Genomic DNA, 25,665 nt, shown 5'->3' with positions numbered 1-25,665 from the left:
AAAGCTGATGGAGAGTGTGGAACAGCGCCCCCGCTCTGAAGTAAACATCAATAACACAGCCAAGCCTGTAAGGCGTCAGGAGCAGGCTAGTGTCCCACAGGAGCAGAGATTAGGGCGCAGTCTAACCCCGTACACACACACAAACACACGCGTGTGTGCGCTGGGGCGGATGGATATGGCATGCATGCTCGAACAGGTCAATGCTGACATGGCTCATGGATGGCAGTTCTGACCTCTGACCCCTAGGCAGTGGACCCTTAGGATCTAAGGGGCCTGCTATGTGCTGACCACTCGCTACATCGCTAGTACTACTGCTGAGTCAGGCTAACACTGCTAATCTATGCCCAAACACACAAGAACAGCAAATCATCTAGGACTAAGCTACTCCAGCGCCATTATTTTAAATCAAGTATAATACATCTTCCTTCAGAATTATATTCAAAAGAACCCTTTAAGGCAATATTTTGAACCTAAGTAAAGAGTACACACTATTTGTTGGCCTGTGGTTAACAATTGTACACATTGCATGTCATATTCAGTGTTGTGGTATTGTAGAGCTGGTGTAAGGATGTTGGGACCAAATGTACTTGTCCCAGTCGTCCTCCACACGACGTGTTTGGCGCTGAGCAGAGAAAGCCCTTGTGTGCTCTTGTCCTTTAAAAATGCAAAGCCCTTGCTCAGAAAAAGAAGACGCTGTTTTTCCTTTTCACACCCCACCACAACGGCTGATGTTGTAGTTATCCTGCAAAATTAATATTTACACGCGGAGGATAGCAGGGGGCGCCGATGCACGTTTGTACCTTTAAGGTGTCTTTACAGTCCATAAAGTAGCAGCGTTATAAAGTCAACAGTGAGTGAGGTTTGAAACATCTTTTATTTTATTTTCAGGGCAAGAATAGTGGTTGGCCTGTTTCAGCTGGATTCATCTTTGTACAAAACAGTGCAATGGTGGTTTAAGGAAATAACCTTCAATTTCGCTTACAACATCTTTCACAATGTAGCTGTCACCTCTTAGTCCATATGTGCATGTGTGTGACTTAGATATAGCTCTTAATGATCACCAATGATAAGGTTCTCCATTATGTCCGCCTAACTGCCTAACATTTACTGGAGAGAGAGAGGTAGTGATGAATCATGACTAAACTGGCTGTGTGCAAAATATGGCTTAGAAAAGATTACATTTACATATGTAGATAAATCACATAATGACATAAGAGAATGGAAAGGAAAATCTAATATTATTACACTTAGTTAAAGCAGTGAGCGATTGTAATTCAGAAAAGTAGTGTCCAATTTTGCTTAAGTACAGATGCTATGCTTTTATCACAATAGAAAATGATTAACCCTTTAAATGTATAAACTGTAGGATTCCGATATGGCACTGAAGTATTTTGTTCTACGTTTTTTTGTAAATTAGGGCAATGTTGATGGTCTAGATCAGTGGTTCTCAGACCAAACTTTGAGAACCTCTCGCCCAGATCATCGACCTATACTGTAGTAGTCAGTTACATCACAGCTTTTGGTTATAGTCTCAAAATGCGAAACTGATATGTCTCTTTAGTAAAATATTGTTTCGATTGCTACTTTTGCACCTTTTTAATTTGGTCCATATTACAAGCACTTTTCCAGACTCAGGAAGCTTAACTTAAATGCTTAGGTTGACACAGTGAATCCTTGCAGCAGCGTTACATCAGCTCACTTGAACTACTTCCGATATTTAAAAAATCTCTTTGCTAACTTCCCAACTCTTCCGATTGTTAGTTACAAATTACTATATGTCGTTTTGGCTTGTCCCTATGCAGGGGGATGGGGGGGTATAATCACAGCTCAGTGGTCTTCTCCTCATTCCACGACCTCCGGACTAGCTACCCAAAACTATAACGGAAGACTGGCCCTACATGTAGCTGGGTGTCCCTCAAGGGGGTGGCGTTGGACCGATGATGTACGTGGGGGTGTGGTGAGGTATGGCATGGGAGGGTAGGATGACGTGAAGATCGATCGAAGATAGATAGTGTAGCTTTGTGGTGAATGTATAGAAATGAGATAGGAGTGATAGGAAGCACCAATGATCTAACAATACCCTCAATAGAAATTAAGTTGGAGTCACACGATCGCCCCCCCCTTTCAACTGCTAATTCCAGTCAGTGTGTCTATACCGCTCTATACATTTGAGAATTGACTTGGAATCAGAAGAAAGGAGGATAACCAGGAATGGGTTGTAATTCACTTCAAGTTCAGCTAGTTCTTAAAAGTGATTAATAAAATAAATATGTTGAATATATATACAACGTGTAGTAAATCAGAAGTGCCACAAATGGACGATTTTTACTTTCGGGGGCTGAACTTAAAATGAGCCAGTCCGTTTCCTGAAGTGACGACTCCCTCCGCTCTCGTATCTGCTTTATACAACTGCTGCTGCTACCCAGTGAGGAGCAGAAAGGTCAAAAGGTCAAAAAGCGCAGGTCAAAACGCTCTCGCCTTTCACCTCTCGTCCCGTTTGTTCACATTATTCGATCGGGAGAAGTTGTCCCGGCACACGCCACGGTATAGCGTTGCTGTCACAAGTGTCATTTATGGTGGTAAAGTGGTAGCGCCTGGGTACAACTCCTCCTTTAAAAAAACAATAGACCCTGCTACACGATTGCACAGGGCTCAGAATTCACAGTTCGAAGGCTACAAGTTCACAGTTTTTTTTTTCCTCGCAAACCCACCCTTTTAGCTTAGCCCCCACCCCTCCAAACCCTGTGTTCCCCATGTTACGTTACACCATCCTCGCCTCTGATTGGCTGATTTCTCACACAGGCGTCGTCCGGCGGTTGGGGTCTTTGCTGTAGTCTTTAGTGAGCGTGCTGCTTTGAAGAAACTCCCTCTCAGAATTCAGCAAGCCCATCCCACTTGATTTGGTGCCAGCGTTGCCCGGCTCCCTCGGGTTCAGGGTGTACATGGGCAGCTCTGAGGCGGCTGGCCCCGTGTACCCGCCCTTACCCAGCGGCGATGCGTCTCGGCTGGGTGCCTCGGAGGAGCGCACGCTGGAGCGGCGGCGGAAGCGGTAGCGGTAGGACGGGATGCGGCTGAAGGCGGACTTCTTGATGAGCTCCGTGCGGGATTTGGCGCGGAGCTTGCGGTGCTTCTCTATGAACATGTGCACGGCCAGGACCCCCACCATCTCGGCCATGATGAAGGAGAGGGCGCCGAAGTAGAAGGACCAGCCATACGAGTAGGACTTCTTGCTGTCGCTCTGGCCCGGGTCACCCGAGTTGGCTGAGATGTACACTATGATTCCTATAATGTTGCTCAGGCCTGGAGAAGGAAGCAAAAATACAACATTATACTATATTACTACATATTACATTAAATATTACAATAAGCATAAGCATCTATATGGCTACGTTCAGACTGCAGCCTGAAGTGACCCAAATTGATTTTTTTCACCCCTATGTGACCTGTATCTGATCTTTGAATGACACACAGATCCGATTATTTCAAATGCCACCCAGGCCACTTGGATATGTGCTCCTAAAACTGATACATATCCGATCTTTTGACATGCGACTTCAGTCTGAATGGCCAGGTCGCATTCATCCCACCTACATGTCAGGCTCAGAGTCAGGCTCTAGTCAAAGGAGGGAAAGCGAAGTTAGTGAGTTTATTAATAATTGGGGTGTAACCTGTCCATTTTGTGAAGAACTGGACCATATTTTTGGAGACCAGCCCAGCATTTAGACGACTTCCATAAACACTGAGCACTATCACTGCATGTGACATCATCGTGTCCTCCAATGCTCATCTGGGACACTTTTGGAGTGTTTAAAATTCACAGTGGAGATCACATACAAGTCACATTTAATTAGAAATGTGATCAACCTCAAAAAAAAAAACAACAACTGTCATTTGTTTAGGTAAAATACAGAAAAGCTGCTTAAAAATGAATAAAACACAAAGAAAATGTGACTATACTGACTCACATATTAGTCATGAATGGTCTCTGCATAACAATTCTCCTTAATTATGCACTCATTTCACAATTTTATTATTACCAACCATCACAAACCGGCGATGTCCCAGTTTTTGATTTTGAAATATCTGGTCACCCTACCTGTATATGTTTTTTTCATGTAATTAAGTAAAATTTGTATATCTTGTAAAGGTTGCAAAATAAGACCACTGTTCTCATCCAATTATAACCTATAACACAGAATCATAGCCTTTGCAAAACAGTAATTGTGCTGTTGGCATGTGAGTTGTTATATATTCTCCGCTCTAGGCTCTGAAAGTTGTGAAATTTATGAAATCATCGCAAATAAATGCATTAAGAAAGTGATGAATATCTCTGGACTGCTGTAAAACATTTAAAACCAGCCAGTTCTTTTTCCACATTTTAAGAGCTTTAAGATTCATTTTGATAATATCATAGTGAAAAATGTTTTTACTGGTCGTAAATCATCAGTTAACAGGGTTTCTTAACTCTTTTGCTGACATTTTATGCAGCTCCTCTAATGCATCTCTATGGACGTTATATCTACTTGCACAAAGATGTAGGATTCTGACAGTAACATTTAATTTTTTTTATGTTCTGTCTCTATGGATTGAATGTACTATCTAGATAGAATTTGTCATTACATAATTTTGTATGGATGGAGTTAATATTACTGTGTTTAGGCCTGTAAGCGTTCAATTCTCGTCATTTTACTACAAAATGGTTAAGAATTGATTATTTAAGTTCTCAATGATCTACGGACTTCACTTCTTGAACCACAAAACAGCAAACTGCAATCTAAAAATAACATCATACCAAAAAGTAAAATAATATTCTTTTTGCCAAATGAAATGACTGTCAAATGGCATTACTGTCCACACTTTGTCTTCTATAACTGACCATTATGAATCCCACCAAAATAAAAAGTATCTGAGCTTTGCGAAAGAAGCAGCAGCTGACTGAAAGAATGACTGCAGAACGTCAATGTGCCCTTCATACTATAGATTTTGATTAGAGTAAACACAGTGTGAAAGTGACTCCCTCAAAGTGAAATTACCTTATTATTGTGATTAGTAACACTTATGTTCAGAGGCCAATAAAAACAAACAGCACTGAGTCATCTGTATCAATAAATGCACTTTCAAATAAGCCACACAAAAAGCAAATATACAAAACAAAACACATTTGGGTCTTTTTGATGCAGTTATGGTTAATTATGAGTAAACTTTTTTACAGTGGCATTTGGGCATAGTTAATGGTATGATGGGTCGATGCCAACAGTGATGGAAGAATTTCAATTTGTGTAAGATTTTGGTGTAAATTATCTCCATCATAATCCCAAGAATTCAATTAAAAAACATATTTCTTCATGTTGTCTGCACTGAAATGAATCATGAGATATGTAGTTTTCAATGTCTATAAGCTGCTGCTACTATAAAGAAACTTTGATATATTGTGACAGTCCACGGTATTATTGTGAGACTTTTGACAATACAATATCATGATATTTGGGTTATTGTTAGATCCCTAATAAATAAGTATATTTATTTTGTTTTTTTAAATACAGAGATTGAACAACAGGTAGATATTTAGTTAATGCATACATTATATACATTGATGTTTTTCTATTATTTATTTCAAAGAATATTTTATTAATTTTATGTTTTATACATCGCAAAACTGCTCTAAGAGACATATTTGTTAGCCTGGCTGGCACCACCAACTGCCTCCACTCAATTTAGTTTCTCTCCAGTGACTAGGTCAGGAATTGGAATACACTGAGCAGTTTGCAAGAATCCCAGAAGTGCGAGTTCAGGGCACAAGCCAATCAGCGAAGAGCCGTAGATTCTGTGTTGGCAACGATTCCCGAGATCGAGGATTTACAGCCAGAACAAAGAGAATGTTTGGTGAATTTTATCAAGGGGAAAGATGTTATTGCCCTTCTTCCTACGGGACTTAGGGAAAGCTTAATATACCAGTTATTCCCGTTAACAGCTCATTACATACGTCACGACCAAACAGCAGCGATTGGTTAAATTTAAAAAAGTACCTGCCTACCGTCAAGCCACACGGTTTCCACGAAGTGAAACATATTTGTAGCCTACATTTAATTTGAAAATTTGGGGTAAATTATCAATAACAAAGTGTTTTTTGAGAGAGAAATGCTGAATAAATGCATCGTGTAACTAAATAATCATTTAAATAATGATGATTTCAATATTGACCAAAACAATCGTGATAATGATTTTTCCGTAATCAAGCAGCCCTAACTCTGGGCATGTTTGTGATGAGGAAACATTATACCAAAGCTCAGAGAACAGTGTAATACGGGCCCTTTAAACAATATATATGCACCGGAGCAATACAAATTAAACCATCAAATACACAGGCCTTTAATATCCTTTCAAAAAACCAATTGTGCTTGAATGAATAAAAAGAAAGACAACCCAAACTTAGCGGTAGTTGATCAGAGAAGTGGGAGTGTGATCTGACATCCCTGCCTGCACACAGCTGCTATACTCCTACTCTATATCATTACACCCAAATACAGTGTTCACAATACAGTCAATTAGCCCACTGCAATTAGCCACAATCACCCAGCATTATTGAGCGAAATAATTACCAATTTGGCTTCAAGAATTTACTACAGAACCCAATGGGGCCCTACACATCCCAGTGAACAGCAATTACGGATCTTTGTACGTGTCAAAAGCTAGGACACGAGTGTAGGGGGATTCCATGTGGTAGTACTGTAGTGCACTAGAAATCCTCACGGGACTTCACAGAGGATTGATTAGGCTGCGTCCATTTGCTCGCTCTCGTCTCCTCTCCTCGCGCGGGCTATTCTGTGAAAGCTAAAGGACCAAAGAGCCACTTCCTGTTCAAATATTTGGGAGAGTTTCCGCCGTATTGAAAGCCGATGAGTGCAAGATGTTTGTGAATGGACCGGGAACGGACAATTGTCGAGAGTGCTCACATCATAGAAGGTTGATGTGTAAATGTGATAACTGTGGCCGAGTCCCAGTTCTGTTTCCTCGTCTCCTCGGTTCTGGCTCAGTGAGGACAAAGGGCCGAAGAGGAGAGAGGCAGGTTTGTTTCTAATTGGCTCTTGGTAATCACGGAGGAAGGAATCAAGGAGATGAGGAGGTAAATGTGTACAGAACTGAGAGACGGCCCAAAGAAATCCTACTTCCTTCCTGTTTCTAGTTTTCAGGGGTGGAAAGTTACCAATTACAAATACTCAAGTTACTGTAATCGAGTACATTTTTTTGGAGTAATTGTACTTTTTTCGGTAGATTTTTAAACCTGTACAGTCCGTGTATCATTCGTTCATTCATTTTTCTAAATAAAACCAAAAATAACAAAACAAAAACAAAAAAACTATTTTCCTCATTATTTGTTTCCAAAACCAAAAGGAATAATGGAAAAAAAAACGGATAATGGCCTTTTCCCGTTTCTGTGACTTAAACTGTGATGCCGGACTTTTGCGCTGCATATGGACTGAACCAGGACTGAACCAGGACTAAATCAGGTCTAAACCAGGTCTAAACCAGGTCTAAACCAGGTCTAAACCAGGTCTACTCCAGGTCTAAATGAGGACTAAACCGTTCTCAGTCCTGGTCTGGTCCCCTCTCAGTCCTGGTCTCAGTCCCGGTCTCAGTTCCGATCTCAGTCCCGGTCAGGTCCCTGGTCGGTCTTGTCCTGGTCTCAGTCCCAGTCTGGTCCCGGTCTGGTCCAGGTCTCAGTCCTGGTCTAAGTCCCAGTCTGGTCACAGTCTCAGTCCCGGTCTCAGTCCCAGTCACACAAAATCGAAAACTAAATACTACTGTTTTTGTTTTTTTTTATTTTTGGTTTTGGTGATAAATAATGTAGAAAATTGTTGTTTCTTTTGTTTTCTTAATTTTGGTTTTATTTTGAAAAACAAATTAAGGAATGATACACAGATTTTGTACTTAAACTTGTAATGGAGTACACATCAAGCCATGTAATTATAGATCCACATAAAATTATTATAGTTACTTAGTATTGTATGTCCCAGTCATCCCACATTCAAGTACTGTAGTTATGTATAAATTTTTGTTATTTGTACTATATTTTTACTTCACTACATTTGAGAGCAGGTATCTGTACTTTCTACCCCACTACATTTTTAACTGGACTGAAAGGTAAAAGTATTTTTTATTATAGTTTGAGACCTTCTGAAAAAGCTGGGGGGTTTATTTTTAACACTTTCATTGTTTGAACAAACAAAACACACACAAATAAAACAGCGAAAAAAAAACAACTGATTCAATTTCTTCTGTTGAACAAAATTCAGCACAACTCTGTATGAAAATCACCACATTTTAAGCTTTATTAGATCTAAAAATCTGCACAAAATACTTTAAATGTTTACTCTTTAAAGTACATTTTTAAACACTTACAGTACTAAATATTTTTACTTAAGTAATTTTTTTTGCTCAGCTATTTGTACTTTTACTTCAGTAACACACTATAGTACTTCTTTCACCATTGCACTTGCACTGTCTTGTCTGCTCTAACTCCTTTTAGCTCAGTGAAAAAGCAGATTATGTCTTAATTCAAGCGTTAAAATGTTAAATGTATCAAGTTTTGTGTAAAAGATTGATCTAAAATAGTGGTAAATTTGTATTCAAACATTACAACTTTGAGTCATATTTTTCTTGCACACCTCTTGCATACTTTTACTCATTTTATTTCTTAAAAAACCTACCTGCAGATACAAAGAAGATGCCTGCGCTGAGGATAACGTTGTGCCTGCTCCTGTAGAACTCACTGGCCGCCACGCAGAGCCCCCCGAGGAAGAGGAGGCCCACGCTCATGATGGGGAAAATACTGGACGCTCTCACTGCACCTGTAATACAGTTACAAAGAAAATAGTATGATTTTGGTACAAGTGACATTAGTTATAGTCATTTTCAGTCTTTAAAGGGCCCATATTACACTATTTTCTGATCTATGTTATGATGTTTCCTCATCACAAACATACCCAGAATTGTGTTTTGTTTCATTCTCACATATTTAACACACGAATCCTGCATATTTATGTATTTATGAGTTCTTCTTTCAACCATAAAACAAACTCCATACACCTTCATTAGAATCTTTTGGATAATTTCAGCCCTGGAATTGCAAATCTCTACCGATCAAAAAGTAAAAGGTGGTTGCTAACTTGAAAACTACAACTACATGATAATGCAGGGTTGCTCCAACATGTGTGAATGAAATAAAACACAACTCTGGGTGTGTTTTTTAGGAGATAACAACATTCTAACATGGCTTAAACTTTACAAGAGTCAATTTTGCGTAATATAGGACCTTTAAATTATGACTCAGATGTCACTAGTTGTAGCAATATTGTAAAAGTTCTTACAGTGATGGTTGTGTGCAGAGTTGGGACCAAGTCATCGTTTTGCAAGTCTCAAGTAAGTCTCAAGTCTTTGACCTCAAGTCTGAGTCAAGTCCAAAGTCAAATGCAGACAAGTTCAAGTTGAGTCTTGAGTCACTGGCCCATACGTCCAAGTCAAGTCTAAGTTGTCTGCTTTGAGCTTCAAGTCATTTCAAGTCTTTAAACCAAAGTACCAAATATAGCTTAGATTTTTGCCATTTATATGAATTTTAAACTGAATTGTACTTGTAAAAAGTCATAGTGTATTTATATATGAGTATTTATAGAGTGTAGAAGAGTTGTAGAATTGAATTTTTTTCCTTTTTAAATGTCTGACAAGATCTTAGAGTGAATCATTACAGTCAGAATAGAAAGAATTCAGATTTAAAAGTGCTTTTCAAGTCACAGGCCTCAAGTCCGAGTTAAGTCCAAAGTCACTGACCTTCAAGTCCAAGTCGCATTCCAAGTCTTAGTCAATTTTATCAAGTCCTAAATATAGTGACAAGTCTGAGTTGAATCCAAGTCACGACTCGCAAGTCTCCACCCCTGGTTGTGTGTATGCAATAAAAGAAATTTCATTAGAGAAGAATATTGAAAATTCAGCAAGTTATATTCCATTTATGACATCAAAGCGCATTCAATAAAAATAATAATAATAATACTCTCTCTTTGTTTTGCAGGAAAAATGACACACTCAAAAGCCCATGTGTTGCTGTTTGTAGATATGAAACAAAACTACTCTAAATGTTACAAACTCAAATGACAAAAATAAGTGGCCAGATGGAGAGTCGGGCTCCTGCATATGCGAAACACAATAACGATAAGAAGACGACGAATCTGAAAACCCGCCGTTATCCAAACATTTCCCATAACGACATATGTGCACAGGATACAGCGCCATATTGCAGCTTTACAAACAGACTGTCTCGAGTATTCCTGTTTAAACCTTACATTACACTGACAGACAAGAGCCGCGTCCAGTGGCACCGCACAGCCCCCCTGCCCCACACCTCTAGGCTCTTCAAAACACGGTCACTAGGTCCTGCCCCCCTATTGGCCGATCCGCCGTGAGTCCCGTCGCGCGATTGGCTGCCTCTGGGGATGCTGTATTGTGTTTAGTCAAGCAGAGGCCGCATCCATTTTCTGTGTTTCTTTAGCTTCATCCATCCTTGCAGCGTTTACTTTGACCCCCCACTGATCTCTCTTTTGATAGCGCCGGATTTAATAAAAAGTATTGTAGTTTCACTCTGTCATTTCGCGATTATGCTAGTGTTTGTTTTCGCGGCGTACGCATGTGGCATCTGTTACGATCTCCTCCGATGCTCATTCAAGCCCTAGCAACCATTTATCACTCTCACAGCCCCATGCTAATCGCCACGCACAGGATCGTGTAGTGTATTCATTTATCTTTATTCTAACCAACAGAGCGTGGTGAAAATGTGTACTTTACAAATGATTCTAGTATACTTTTGGAAACCGTTTACTGTAAATGGCAAGCGACTGTAAACATATCATTTATAAAATACATGGTAAGGCGTTTTTTATGGGTGAGAAGTCATTATTAAAAGGCTTGAGCAATGAGCCTATCTCTCAATAATAAACAACGGGATGTTTTATGAGTATTTATGATTATTGGATACTCATAAAACAACAGGGAAACATACATAAATAAAATAAATATTCCACTTGTGAGTTAGCACCTAACATAAAAGGTTATGTCTCACTTAACATTTTCGTTTACGTTACACATTGAATTAAAATAACTTATTTTTGCCTCTAAACAATTATATTTCAAAGCTGACCTCAACTTTTCAGAGCTTTTAACCATCTTAGAGTTGTTTCCCCTTTTCATTTCCACTCTCAAAGTTGTATTTGGAGTGATTCATGCATGTTTGAAGTAAGCAAGTCTTCTTTAAAGCTTCTACAGTTACTACTAGGGATATAACAATAACCAAAATGTCGTGATATTGTATCGGCAGAAGTCTCACAATAATATCGTGGGCTGTCACAATTTATCGAAACACAAGTTCCTTTGCATAAATGCATGGTTTTATAGTAGCAACAGCTTATAAACATTTAAGTGCAGAAAACATGAAGAAATATGTTTTTTACTTGAATTCTTGGGATTATGATGGTAATACTTCACACCAAAATCTTGTCAAGGTATTTTAAAAGCAAAAAAAGTGTCCTATCTACAATTATATTAGCTTCTCCAAAATATCGCAAAAAATATCGTACCATGAGATGCATATCATGATAATATTGTACCAAGAAATGTTAATATCGTTACATCCTAAGTTACTACAAGTGTAACGATATGCAAGTCTCATAATATGATATTGTCATGGTATGAACCTCATGGTATGATATTTATTGCGATATTGTGGGAAAAGCTCACGATATGGTGTGGAGGCTCACGATTGGGGATGTACCAATATCCAAATCTCTCTGTACAATATTTTCACAATATATATCTCATGATACAATATTTATTAAAACTGTTAATATGCTACTTTTTCCTCTTAAAATGCCTTGGCAAGACTTAATCCAAAGAACTAAGACTTTAAAGTGCTTAAAACTGTTATTTCTTCTTGTAGTCAAAGTCAAAGGATCATGGTCTATGTAGTTCTCTTTATCTTGTTGCACCATAACTCTTAATTTAAGCAAAGACACTTGTAATTTGATATATTGTGATGGTCCATGATATTACTGTGAGAACTTTGACGATACGATATCACGATATTTAGGTTATTGTTACATCCCTACAAGTTACTTCTATTAGTTTGTAGCCTTAGCGCATGTTTAAGGTTTATACCTGATCTATCACTTGTCACTGTAATTATTTGTGCTTTTTCAAAAACATTTTACTGCAGAAGATAAGAAAGCCATTGTCAGACACTGGGGAAATTCCAAAGTTGTAGCCCAAAGTTCAGCAACAGCAGGAGAATAGAAATATACAAACAAAAATCAAGATAAATAACAATAACAATATACAGCTAACCAATCTAACTAGAATTGCATAAATTGTATAATAGAAAAGGATAAGGAGAATTTCATATACAAAAAAAAGAGAAAAAAATATTTCATTGATGTCAAAATGTGTCCTGTTTTTCTCCGCAGAATATATACTTTATTAATACTAAAATACTAACTGTCTGGTATCATCACATTTCATAAACAATTCAATCTTTTCTACATTAAAGGTGTGTTGTTTCACTTTTCTGGTGGAGTTTATTGCTTTGTCTGGAATGTTTCAATGTGTTAAACCTTTCTGTCATCATGGAGAGCATCTCGGACCAAGTTACAGGTCAGATCTGTGGAGAGGCAACCCCACTCACAGTCAGAATATCTGTTTTTGAGGTATTTTTGAGCTATAAAACCACCTGTAATTTAACAAACATAAGGTAGAGCTGTTTAATGTCATATAATGTCACACCTCCAACCAAAAAGTTACACAATGCACCTTTACCCACTGACTCAAACTAAACCCACTCTTGTCTCACACCACCAGTAAAGTCCCTGACAGTTTGCGCACAGGAGATGGAGTGAGTGCATGCGTTAAACTTACGGAGGAGGTATTCGGCGGCATCTGCTTCGTAATCAGCGTCCTCGGGAAAGTGATCAATCTTCTTACATACGCCTCGGAACGTACCTGCCCAGAACAAACACATCTTTAGAAGAATTACACACCATTTGTCCTGTTTAGACTGCACCAGGGCCCATTCTTCTCACTCCTCTGCAGCTAAAGGCAACACTGATACACGGCATTCTCAGGGTATGTTCACTGTTTTTACTTGTTTAACACACGCTCTGTTATCTACAATTTTAAAGGGGCCACATTACACTTTTCTGATCTGTGTTATAATGTTCTTGACTCATCACAAACATATCTCGAGTTGTGGTTTGTTTCATTTTCATTTTAACCTCCACACTCCTTTACTAGAATCATTTGGATGGCCCTGGAACTGCTCATCTCTACTGAACTAAAGGTTAAAAGTACAGAAGTGATATAGGCCCTGTCCACATGCAATTTTAGCTGCAGCAGTGGACCGATTATTTGATATTGCTGACAAATGTTTGAACTGGCAACCCTCCAGCTGGTGGGCAAACACTTAACCCACTGCACCATCATTGCACTGCCACATTGCAATTAAAAATACGGTTGTTAAATTGTATTGAACTTTTTGTAACAAGTCATACCTGCTCCTTGTAAAAAGTAAAAAAATAAGACAGAATTGATTGTTCATTAGAAAATGGGTTATTTTGACTGGAGATCTTTCTAACTGGTTCTGCTGCAGCTGTTTTGCAGCTGCAACTGGAAATGTGTTAAGACAAAATGTCTGATATTCTGATATAAAGCTGATCACAAAATAACTACCAGTAACAATTAGATCACAAGTACTGTTATGACATAATAAAACTATATAAGTGCATTGCTGATCTCTTTAAACTGTTTATGTGTGGCCCTCAAGAACTCGGGAAAATGTTTTTCACAGCTGAAAAATGCAAATGAATGCTCAATGAACATCTCAGGAAGACGAGGTCAAAACCAGCTGCCTGACTTTCACACCTGATGCTCAGGGACTGAACAAAATCACCTGGTCTGTTGATTTAAATGAGCTTTGACTAGGGCTGTGCAAAAATATCTAAATATCGTATAGTTTAATGTGATGATATACTGTCGATATTGTTATCTGCTGTATGGATATATATCGCCAAGAGTATTTTTTGGTATATTTTACAAAATAATTTTGTTACAGCGCTACAATTTTGTTGCTTGTTTAGAGGAAGGAAACACATTTGACATTTTCACAGTTTTGATGACTAAAATGGGCATGTTTCGTATTAACTTTGCACAAGAAGTCATTTAACAAAGACTTTTAGTATCACAGCCATCATTTTTCAGCCATTATTTTTTACTGAACCATATTGAATCAATTTGAAACATATTGTATCGAACCGAAAGTGCACTGTGCCGAGGTATGTATCCTATCAGCAACTTCTTAATAATACTCAGCTCTAGCTTTGACTAAACCTTACTACATTTATTGATTTACTGTTAGTTATTCGTATTATAAGGTCAACAGATTTGTGAAATCCAGGCGTTTTGACCACTTTTCAAACCTTTCTTATCACGCTGCCGTCTCTCCTAGAGTATATGTCACTATCATATTGCACCAAAATGACTCTTGATCTGCTGCTCACTCTTAACTTTTAGTACACAGCCCCACTGCACCAAGCCCATCTCCACAAGACTGAACAATGACACGTCCCCGATGTTTAGATATGAATACACATCAAGAGCAGACGACAGAAGACGAGTGGAGCGAGGGAGAGAAAACAGAGGAAAAAGAGCGAAAGAGAGGAGGGGGTTGAGCGAGCATGACAGATGATATGGGACAGTGCTGTAGCCTCCGGGCCATGCGAAGGGAACACTAATGAAAAGCCTTATCACACATGCAGGTGCTCACTTTCAAAGCACTATCGGCAGCGCATGTGTTTTTACCGTGAAAAAAAAAAACAGACGTCAGTGAACGCAACACCAGGCAAGCTCATTAAAGTGATACAAGGAGTCTATCAATCACACGCGGTCATAACAGCCATCTGTAGAGCTCATATCAGCGCGCGTGGGGGAGATTGTAGTGTTTGTAAACAGCGTCGACTGTGATGAGGTGATGCATTTTGGGTAATGTAGTTTATTACTAAGAATAATATCAACAGGGAAACACAACAAGATTTATTAAGGATGTGTTATGCAACTTTTCAGATGGAGGGTACGTCACTTTCTTGTCTCCATGGAGATGATATCGATTTGGATGACATATTCCACATTATTTTAAAGGTATTATATTACGCAACATCGACTCTTATGAGCTTTTAAGTCAGTGCTCCCCAACCTTTTTTTGAGCCAAGGACGGGCTTTATGTCCAACAATATTTCGTGGACTGGGTGGCTTTTTCAAGGACCGGCGGCGTATAGGAGCGGCATGGTTTACTCCTAATTTAGTCCTGGTTTAGACCTGGTTTAGACCTGGTTTAGTTCTGGTTTTAGTTCTGATTTAGTTCTAGTTTTAGTTCTAATTCAGTTCTGGTTTTAGTTTTGGCTTAGTCCTGGTTTTAGTTCTGGTTAAGTTCTGGTTTAGTTCTGGTTTTAGGTTTGGTTTTAGTTCTGGTTTAGTTCTGGTTTAGTTCTGGCTTAGTTCTGGTTTAGTCCTGGTTTTAGTTCTGGTTTAGTTCTGGTTTAGTCCTGGTTTTAGTTCTGGTTTAGTTCTGGTTTAGTCCTGGTTTAGTCCTGGTTTTAGTTTTGGTTTTAGTTCTGGGTTTAGTTCAGGTTTTAGTTCTGGTTTCAGTTCTGGTTTAGTTCTGGTTTAGTTCTGGTTTTAGTTCTTGTTTAGTTTAGTTCTGGCTTAGTCTTGGTTTTAGTTCTGGTTTAGTCCTGGTTTTAGTTCTGGTTTAGCCCTGGTTTCAGTTTTGGTTTAGTCCTGGTTTCAGTTCTGGTTTTAGTTCTGATTTAGTTCTGGTTTTAGTTCTGGTTTAGTTCTGGTTTAGTTCTGGTTTTAATTCTGGTTTTAATTCTGGTTTAGTCCTGGTTTCAGCTCTGTTTTAGTTCTGCTTTAGTTCTGGTTTAGTCCTGGTTTCAGTTCTGTTTTAGATATGGTTCAGATTTCGTTTAGTTCTGGTTTTAGTTCTGGTTTAGTTCTGGCTTAGTCCTGCTTTTATTTCTGGTTTAGAGGCGCGGGAAACATGAGAGGAGGCACTGTCATGTCAGGGGTTCATGCTTTCGCAGGCCCAACCCCAAATGACCCACGGCCTGACACCGGTCCACGGCCCAGGGGTTAGGGTCTCCTGCTTTAAGCCATGTTAGACTGTTGTTACCTCCTCTAAAACACACCAAAAGTTGTGTTTTGTGTTTGTAATTCACACATGTTTGAATAAATATTTATTATTAGTCTGTCTACAAACAGCTCCTTTTACCTTTTCTTCAGTAGAGATTGGAAATTCCAAGGCTAAAATTATCCTAAACCATTTTAATGAAGCTGTATGGAGTTTAAAAACACAGTGGAGCACTTCCTGTAACACCACATGACATCACAAGGTGGACTGTTTTCTAGTTGGGAGAAAAACTCAGCCTAAATATGCTGGGTTCGTGTGTTAAGATGTGTGAATCAAACAAAACATAACTCCAGGTCTGTTTCTTTTAACAACATTAAAACAGACTGGAAAACAGTGTAATATGGGCCCATTAAGGTTACATAGTGCAGCTTTAATCCTATTTGTGAGGGGACAACAAGAAACATTCTTGGAAATATAACAGCATAACACACCGGATACAAAGAAACATAGAGGGGCACCCGAGGACACATGGAGGGACTGGAGAGGGGAGAGGATGGGGAGAGGATGGATAGATGATGGGGGGGAGGATGGGGAGAGATGAGAGCACAGGAAGTGTTTGGTGAAAGATAGTAAAAAGCGAATCTCTCATTTGCATACCAACTCCACTGCACGCCTCCAGTACCCACACACTCCCCCCCCCCCCCCCCCCCCGAATCATTCACAAATTGATTCATAGGGCCTCTGCCGCATTAAACGCAACTTTTTCTTCATTATTTCTACATTTTAATCGACACTGAACTTAATACGTGGCCAATTATGTTTGCAAAGGGGGGAAAGACTAAAGCTACAATTTCCTCTACCTACGCAATAACATTCTGAGTGCAGAGATGTAATTAAAAGAGTCTATTCAGTGTGCTATTAGTAAAAGAAATGGCTGGAAATTACAAAATATTGTGCTTTTTCAGATATATTAATATAAGCTTTGAATATTCAGCGCTAGTTTTGAATAAATCTAGCCAGTCAAATGAAAGAAAATGAAGTTATGTCTAGATTGGACTCTATAAGATCTCTGGTTCAGTGGTGAAATAGACAGTTATTGTCCCTAGAATAAATTAGCCTGGATACAGCTAACCATTAAGCATTTTGTTGTTTCCGCCCACTTTAATCTCTCAAGTGCATATTGTCTATTTAACAAAAGATATCGATCTGCTGTTTGTGGGTGGTTCGTTTCGCCATTATACTGAATCTATTATCTAGCAGGACGTTGGTGATTCACTGAAAATCTGTGTTTTTCTGCAGACATTTTAGAGCTTGCTTTAAAAAAAAAACAAAACACAACAAAAATTGAAAAATCAAAACAAATATTATACATAATTTCTGTCTTTTTCTACATTGTGTTTTATAATCACTATATCAGCTTTTAAAAGACCCACATTATGTTATTTTCGGATCTATTTTATGTTTCCTCATCAAAAACATCAGAACAGGTCTTGAAACTGAAAACACTCTGTTCCACCTTGTGATGTCATGTGGTAATACAGGGTCCCATGTAACTGCAGCTATAGAAAGAGTCATTTCATTGGATGTTACTGGATTAGTTATTGAATTGGATGCTTTAAGACAGGCATGTCCAAACTATGGCCCATGGGCCAAATGCGGCCCTCAGACAAATTTTTCTTGGCCCTCAGGCTTCCAGGAGAATTGGCCCACAGTACCTTGCATCTATGAAAAATTTACTTTTTATTGCAAGTTTTTTTTGAAAATCTACCTTGATAAAGCTGACATTTAATATTTAGTGTGTGGTTTTGAGAATCTTAATGTGAATAAAAGACTGATGGCTCATTCTAACGTCTTAAACATGCACATATTTCAATTATCAATTATCAGTTGCGCACCAGTCTATGGCCCTTGATCGGCCCTTCGTCTGTATTTAGATATGTGGCCCTTGATGAAAAAGTTTGGACACCCCTGCTTTAAGACTTTGTCACAAGGTGTTAAGTGTAAGTGACAAAACAACTAATGAACACAGTGTTTTTGATAACCCTATATATTTTCAATCAAAATTTACAGAAAAGGTCAAATCACACAATTGTATTTTAAGTAGAGATTGACTATTAAACATTTTTTTATGGCTGATAATGATACTGATTGTTTAGAATTCAGAGGTTGATGATCGATGATCTCTGCCAATATTTTTCGGCTGATATGTTGAACCGTTTTAGATATTTTTTAAAAAATTATTAAAGTTAAATTTTGTACAAACTCATCCATCTATCCATTTTCTTCCACTTTATCCCGGGCCAGGTCACGGAAGCAGCACTCTGAGCAGGGAGGCCCAGACTTCAGTGCTCCAATGTCTTTTTAAACTTCACTAGAATCATTTGGGTAATTTCAACCATGGAATTGCCAGTCTCATTTCATTTACATTTACATTAAGTTAATTACAGCACACATAGTTTAATTTAATACCTTTATTTAGACTTATATTCTAATGTGGGTGTACAAATTTTAGTTAATATAAGTCTTAATTATTTACTTATACTTGTTCTTATCTGTTTTGTTTGAGTGGCCAGACGGAGGACCTTTGGCAGAGACCATCCACGCTAAACAAAGGAGGGAGCACTAGTTTGTTTGTCTAGTTTGTTTTAAAAGTCACTTTATTATTTTCTGTATTTTACTTGTTTGCCTTCTTGTTACTCCAATTAAGTTAGTAGTTTTAGTTAAGTATTTAGTGTAATTCTCCCCTCTTGTGTTCAGTTTTAGTTGGTCCTCTTGTATTTAAACACCCCTGTTCTTTGTCTGGTTGGTTTTGTTTTGTTCTGTTCAGTTTGATTTAAGTTACCCCAGTTTTAATGATTTACCTAATTTGAGCCTTTGTTAAATTACATCTTTTTTTGACTTTGTAAAATTTTACTTATGTTTATACCTTGTCTTTGCCTTTCTGTTTGGTCCACGACAAGCTAACAACATTTTAACATGTCTAAAAGTTCATATATGAGTCAGTTTTGCATAATATAGGAACTTTAAAGTCCCAGTGCATAACATTTCAGCAAAAATGAAACGTTTATTTCATTATGTACATTTTTATACTTTGTTTTTTGTTAATGCCTGAAAAAAACTTCTCCACAGACCCGACCCATAGCTTGGCCTAAGGGTGGACTTTTAACTAAACTTTTTTTATAGGGACCCATAGTTTAAAAGTCACAAACCTTTGCAACCGAACTCAATAGACATAATTTGTAAATCACAAAATAAAGGTGGATTTGACCATTATTGAACATTAATGAGGATATTATATTGTTGATTGAGTGATTGTATCTCTCTGAACAATTAGTATTACTGTATTTACCAGGCTATTAGGTCGCTCTGGATTATAAGGCGCACTGTCATTAAATGGTCTATTTTCAAACTTTTTTCACAAATAAACCGCACAGCACTTTAAACGAAACACAACAGTTCGATGGGTCAGTTGGACTTTTTTTGGCGAGTTCACGGTGACTCTGGACTTTGTTCAGTTGTGGCGTGTAGGGAGGGTGTGTCTGGGACCGCTGGATTGTCGTCGTGTTCGCAGTGACTCAGTTGTTCAGTTGTGTCTAGAAGTGGCACATTGCACTCGTTTTTTCGGTTCCTTCCTCCGTTCCGTTCCTCATCCGCCCGAAGTGATGAGTGTGGCTGCGGGTGTGTTTCGCTGTGCAGTCGCTGTCTGCTCCGTGTGTGTTTGCGTGCTCTGCGGGTGGTGCGACTTTGTAGTTTACTGAAGTCGTGCTGGGACACCCAAATGGATTCGTGTATAGGGCGCTCTGGATTGCGGGGCGCGCAGTCGTTTTTTGATGGGGTTGGAGGCTTAAGAGCGTGCCTAATAGCTAATAGCTAATAAAAAATACGGTATTCAAGTTTTAAACAATGAAAAACAGTAACTGAACCAGCAATAAAAGGATCCATAATTCACCTATTTGGACATTAAATGTAGCCCATTTCTATTTCTTTTCAACATTCAACTGAACCAGCAATATTGGAACAAAATAGTCACTCGCTCTCTTATGTGTCAGAACTGTATATCGCAACCTACATGCAGATCGTGACAAGGCAAACCCCCGAAAAATCTCTTGAGACCCACCTGAGGGTCATGACCCAGTCTTTGGGAAACAATACTGCGGAACACATCAAATTGTAATCAAAATCTCCATGCTGTAATGAAATAAATACTTTTACTGGCAACAACCAAATATATAATTCCACACAGAAAACACTGACCTCTAAATACATTTTTTTTCTTTCAAATTTCACATTTTAGTTTTACAAAGTACTCCAAACAACCACCATTCATCCGACACGGCCTCTGCTTTTAAATGACGCCATTATATCTCATAAACCCGAAATAAATAAACAACTCCAACATTACAAACCATCAAGTCAACGGAGGACAATGCCGCAACTCCCAACTCTTAATGGCTCTCTCCTCGCATAATGGAAAACAATACTTCACCCTCCCCAAACAAAGTGCCTTGATTGGACGCTACAACGCCGCAGTGGAGTCACCGTTAGTGCGTAGCATTAGCCTCTCCTGTTGAACGCATCAAGGTGTAAAGCCCCATCCATCAGCGCGCCGCCCCCTGTCTGCCGTCCGGGGAAATTCATTACACCTGCCGTCTTTTAAACCCACGCATTTGTATCGAACCGTTCTGATGTATAGCAAAACACCCCCTCCTCCTCCTCCTCCTCTTCTTCTTCTTCCTCCTCTTCTCTTTCTCTCTCTCATCCCCCCCAACACTGGATACAGAGGGTGGGCCGAGTAGACAGACAGCGCCGTTTATTCCGAGAATCTAAATCACGGGCGAATCAACGGGCGAATTAGCTGTTTTAAGCGTGAATGATGCATGGGTTCGGTCGGGGGATGACATCACGCCGTCTCTTTGCAAGAAAACGATGGTCGCGCTGAGGATCTATGGAGATGCATGCACGTAGTTAGTGATTATGTAAGGGGGAGTGCGGAAACCCCGGGGTCAAAGTGTTTATCATGATGAGGGGAGAGGGACAAAGCACGGAGGAAGATTTAAAACTATTAAGAGCGCGCTGGTATTGTCAGAGGAGAGGGTGTGTAAACAGACCATAGGCTATTGGAGATTTATGGGCTGGGAGAGAGCGGCTGGAGTTGGCTTGATTAATTGGATTCGTGATGACAAGTTAAACAAAAGGTACGGAATATGCGCAAAGAAGATTATGGGCCGTTTAAAGGTGCATTATTTCACTTTTCATTACTGTTTTACCTGTGCGTTCCACTTGATTTTGATACTAAGAAATTGATACTCAATACTTATTCAGATACCTCAATGATAATACAAAAACACTCTATATTTAGACAAAAATATAGTACTTATATTATGCAGTTTTATATCTGGGAAATCTCTCAGTGGTCCAGGTATGTTCCAAAGTGGTCCATGGGCATATACTAGTCTATGTACTTTTATATTTGTTCTGATACAGCTCAAAATCTTTTTAAAGTTATTCAGGAAAGGTTCATTTCTGTCCTGTCAATGTGACTTTTTCAGTATTGATACCTGCTCAAATGAGTGTCTATTTTTAGTATCAATTACAATCTGATTTTATACTGTTTATATTTTTGACAACTGTACTACACAAACATTTACATCTCCATGGAGACAAGCAGGCTTTTCTGTTTTCTCAAACTGAAAAGTTACATAGTGTATCTAGTTAGATAGTGTAGCTACTACTAAGCCGTGTCTGTAACGGCCACTTTGCAGGGTTCCCACTCTTTTTCACTGACAATATTTCAAAACTTTTCCATGACTTTTTCATGACCTAAAGTGAATTTTCAGTGACTTTATGGCACTTTACATGTATTGACCATACTTTTAGGTCTAAATATGAAATTTTACCTCCTTCCACTCACCTTATGGTTTGGTGTTATAGTTTTTTAACATTCAGAATAAAGTCAGTGCATTTATTGTTGTCTCTTTTAAACAAAAGGCACATACGTTCAGAAATAATCACAGTAGCCTAATGATAACTTAACAGAACACTGTAGTTGTGTGAAATAGATACTAAAATTTCATGACTTTTCCAAAATTTTCATTGAATTTACAAAATTCCATAACTTTTCCTGGCCTGGAAAATTACATTTTCAATTTCCATGACTTTTCCAGGATTTCCATGACCGTGGAAACCCTGTCTTTAGGATCAACTATGGCTAGTACAATTGAATTTTCAGGTTGGACTAACGGCCGCTAATGAGTCAAATGCAGGGTGTTACATGATAAGCAGAGCCACTGGCGTCTACGGGCGGGACGTGAGGAGCCCCTCTCAGCCCCGCCCCCACCTGGCACCGCTGGTCACCGCAATGTCCTGCCATGTCTGGAGAAAAGGGAAACTGAGTGAACCAAGCACAAATGCCCGCTCTGTTCCAAAGTCTCGAGCGCACCAGTCCACACCATGTTGGATTGTTGGGGCTGACAGTCGGCTGTCGATCACCGCTCCCCCCAACCGGCCAGGCACCTCCCACTCTGGAGGATTTTTCAGATTTTACTTAGAGGCGGGGTAAAGCTTTGGGAGGTTGATTAATGACTCTTTAAGCTTTGTGGGTCTAATTTGGTATTCCAGCACTTTTTACCATTATGTAGTTTCCTCGTCAAGAAAATACTTTTGTTGTGTTTTGTTTCACACACATTTCACATTACACATAATCCTGCAAATTTACTCTCCCTTGCATTCGTCTGCTATAAAGAAGTTCCTCAATGTTTTCAAACTCTATACATATTTTAACTAGTTCTGACCATGTCAGTGTTCAAAAGCCTCCAATAGACATATCATTTCAAACTATACTACAGAAGACGATCATATCCAAAATAGGAAAAAACAAAACTTCATAATCATTTGTGCTGATTTTTGTCTTTTCAGGATGGTTCTTTCCCCACAGTTGCCAACAAAGAATGTCAGACTTAAATCATTCATTCTTCATGTGATCCTCTGGTGTTCAAGATGAGATGTCCGGGGTTCAACTTGTTTGCCTTCATCTGTTTTTTTTGGAAATTCATGATTTTAATGTCACCAAGAATAAAATCACTGAATTCCTTTCATTTACAGCATTTAATTTTGCAAATCAGAAAACTAGATAATGTTACATCAGTAAATGATTGAACAGTAGTGCTACATCTTTCCTCCTGTCTTGATTAAACATTATTACAGTTGTTTTTCTGATTTGTGAGAGCGTTCATGTGCATTTTTCAAGTTCCAAAGGCAACATAGAAGTAATCTGGACATCTATACTTTTCCCTATTTTTTTATTCATGATAAAAACTAAAATATCACTGTAAGGATGTCCATAAATAGAATCGTCTCTTCTCTGTAGGGCTCTCTCTTCTCTAAATACCTTCTGCAGTGTATGCTAACCAGCTCGAGCCATAGACACAAAATGGAGCGTGCACATATCAGGATGTATCTGCTTCATAAAGGTCAGGAGAGCCTCAGGGCAGCCACAGCAACACAGCCACCGCAATGCATGCTGGGATACAAGGAACAAGTTGAGTCTGGAAGTATTAATGTAGCTCCATATAACATGCAAGACTATGCTAATATTTTATGTTGGACAAAATAATTTAGGTCAATGTGCAATGCAATTTTAGAGCTGTATCTGATTTTTCATGAAATAAAGTAACTGTAAAGTGTGCTGCATTTTGCTTACAATGGAATGTCAAAAAAAAAAAAAAAAAATTAATAATAAATAAAAAAGGAAATATTACCATGGAAATGTGACATGTTTCTGGCAGCAGTGCAAAATGTCCATAGAGATACATGACTAGGGTGGGCAGATTTTCAAAATAAAAATCTGTGACACCCCGGTTTTAGCGTGGTTGGTAATAATAAAATTGTGAAACGAGTGTGAAATTAAGGAGAATTGTTCTGCACTTGGCCCATTCATGACTAACATGTGAGTCAGTATAGTCACATTTTCTTTGTGTTTTGTCATTTTTGAGCAGTTTTTTCTGTATTTTACCTAAACAAATAACAATGTATGCCTCTATTTACTGTTGGCAGGTATAAAATTGGTCAAAAATAAAGACAGCAGGGACATTTCTTGTGTAAAACTGGGACAAATCACTGGTTTTGGATAAATCTGCTGAGACAAGGGACACAGGGCTTGGCTACAGAAAGAAGTACATGAGAACTACTGGTCACTGCTGATAAATACATCTCTCTGTAGTGTCTGAAATTGTTTTTGAATGAACGCTAAATTTTGCAATTAGTATCTTAAAATCTCCATTGGTTTAACTTTACACTAACAGTAAAGTTATGTGACACAATACCAGGGTCTATAAACTGTTTTTATTGTCCGCCAACCAGGCTGCTAGATTAGGGTGACCAGATTTTTAAAATTCAAAACTGGGACAGACCTGGGTTGGGATGATATAAATAAAACTGTGAAAAGAGCGTGTAACATTGTGCATTCTCATGTCAGTCATAATCTGAGAGGCTTCGGTCGCTGCATTTTTTTTTTCTTTATGGTCATTCGCAAACACATTTTTCTGTTTTTTGGCTAAACTAATGATAATGTATGCTCCTCTTTACTATTGGTTAGGATCAGATTAGTCAAAAATTGTGATAGTTCTGTTTTAATCCTGTTTTAGACCTGATGTAGCCCTGATTTAGTCTGAGTTTAGTCCTGGTTTAGATCAAAAATAGGGACATTTCTTGTATAAAACTGGGACAAATCACTGGTTTTGTGTAAATCTGCTGAGACAGGGGACACAGGGCTCAAAACTGGGACTGTCCCGGGTAAACAGGGACATCTCGTCACCCTGTATTAGATGCTGACATGCTGGGAGTTGAGTTGCTTGCAGTGGCGTGTATAAATGGTGGTGAATAATTAGGATACTAGGACTGTGTTGGGAATGAGGAAGAGAACACTATTTTCTGATCTATGTTATAATGTTGCATATTTAGGATGAATTCTTTTCTTAAAACACTGAAAACACTCCACCTTGTGAGGTCATGTGGTAATACAGGAAGAGCCCCACTGTGTTTTTAAACTCCAAACACCTTCACTAGAAACATTTGGATGATTTCAGCTCCTCTACTGGACATTTTGAGCTTTTGACTGATGTAGACATAATTCAGGATTACTCAAACACGTGTGAATGAAACAAAACACAACTCCAGGTCTGTTTTTGATGAGGAAACAACATTATAACATGGCTTAAAGCTCACAAGAGTCAATTTGATCTAATATTGAACCTTTAAAACAAAGTAGGCTGCCAGCTCTCTATTTCATTTGTCATTTATTTTTAATCTTTTGCAAATAAAAAGCAGTATTATGACATTAAAAATAGAACATTAACATAACAAAGCAAAAATAATTACAGCTTAATATTGTAATTTTCACCAATAAGACCTTCATACAAAACATATTCCCCAAAATACTGCCTAAAACAAGG

General features: G+C 38.5%; 1 protein-coding gene across 1 annotated transcript in view; it reads right to left on the bottom strand.

Annotated features, from left to right (window-relative positions):
* Window positions 1-2,794: 2,794 nt before the first annotated feature.
* cacng3b (calcium channel, voltage-dependent, gamma subunit 3b) overlaps window positions 2,795-25,665 on the bottom strand; it is a 39,655-nt gene continuing 16,784 nt past the window's right edge. The window contains exons 2-4 of the mRNA XM_020919944.2: window positions 12,952-13,035; window positions 8,709-8,849; window positions 2,795-3,300 (exon numbers count right to left, since the gene is read on the bottom strand). Coding sequence (XP_020775603.1) covers window positions 2,795-3,300; window positions 8,709-8,849; window positions 12,952-13,035 — 731 coding nt within the window. The remainder of the gene's footprint in view (window positions 3,301-8,708; window positions 8,850-12,951; window positions 13,036-25,665) is intronic.

This window comes from Boleophthalmus pectinirostris, unplaced genomic scaffold, assembly GCF_026225935.1.
Source record: "Boleophthalmus pectinirostris isolate CB_2022bp ecotype Guang Dong unplaced genomic scaffold, ASM2622593v1 HiC_scaffold_17, whole genome shotgun sequence".
In the NCBI taxonomy this organism is placed as follows: Eukaryota; Metazoa; Chordata; class Actinopteri; order Gobiiformes; family Gobiidae; genus Boleophthalmus; species Boleophthalmus pectinirostris.
Note: the sequence above shows the minus strand (reverse complement) of the source record. Positions and strands in the feature narration are given on the sequence as shown.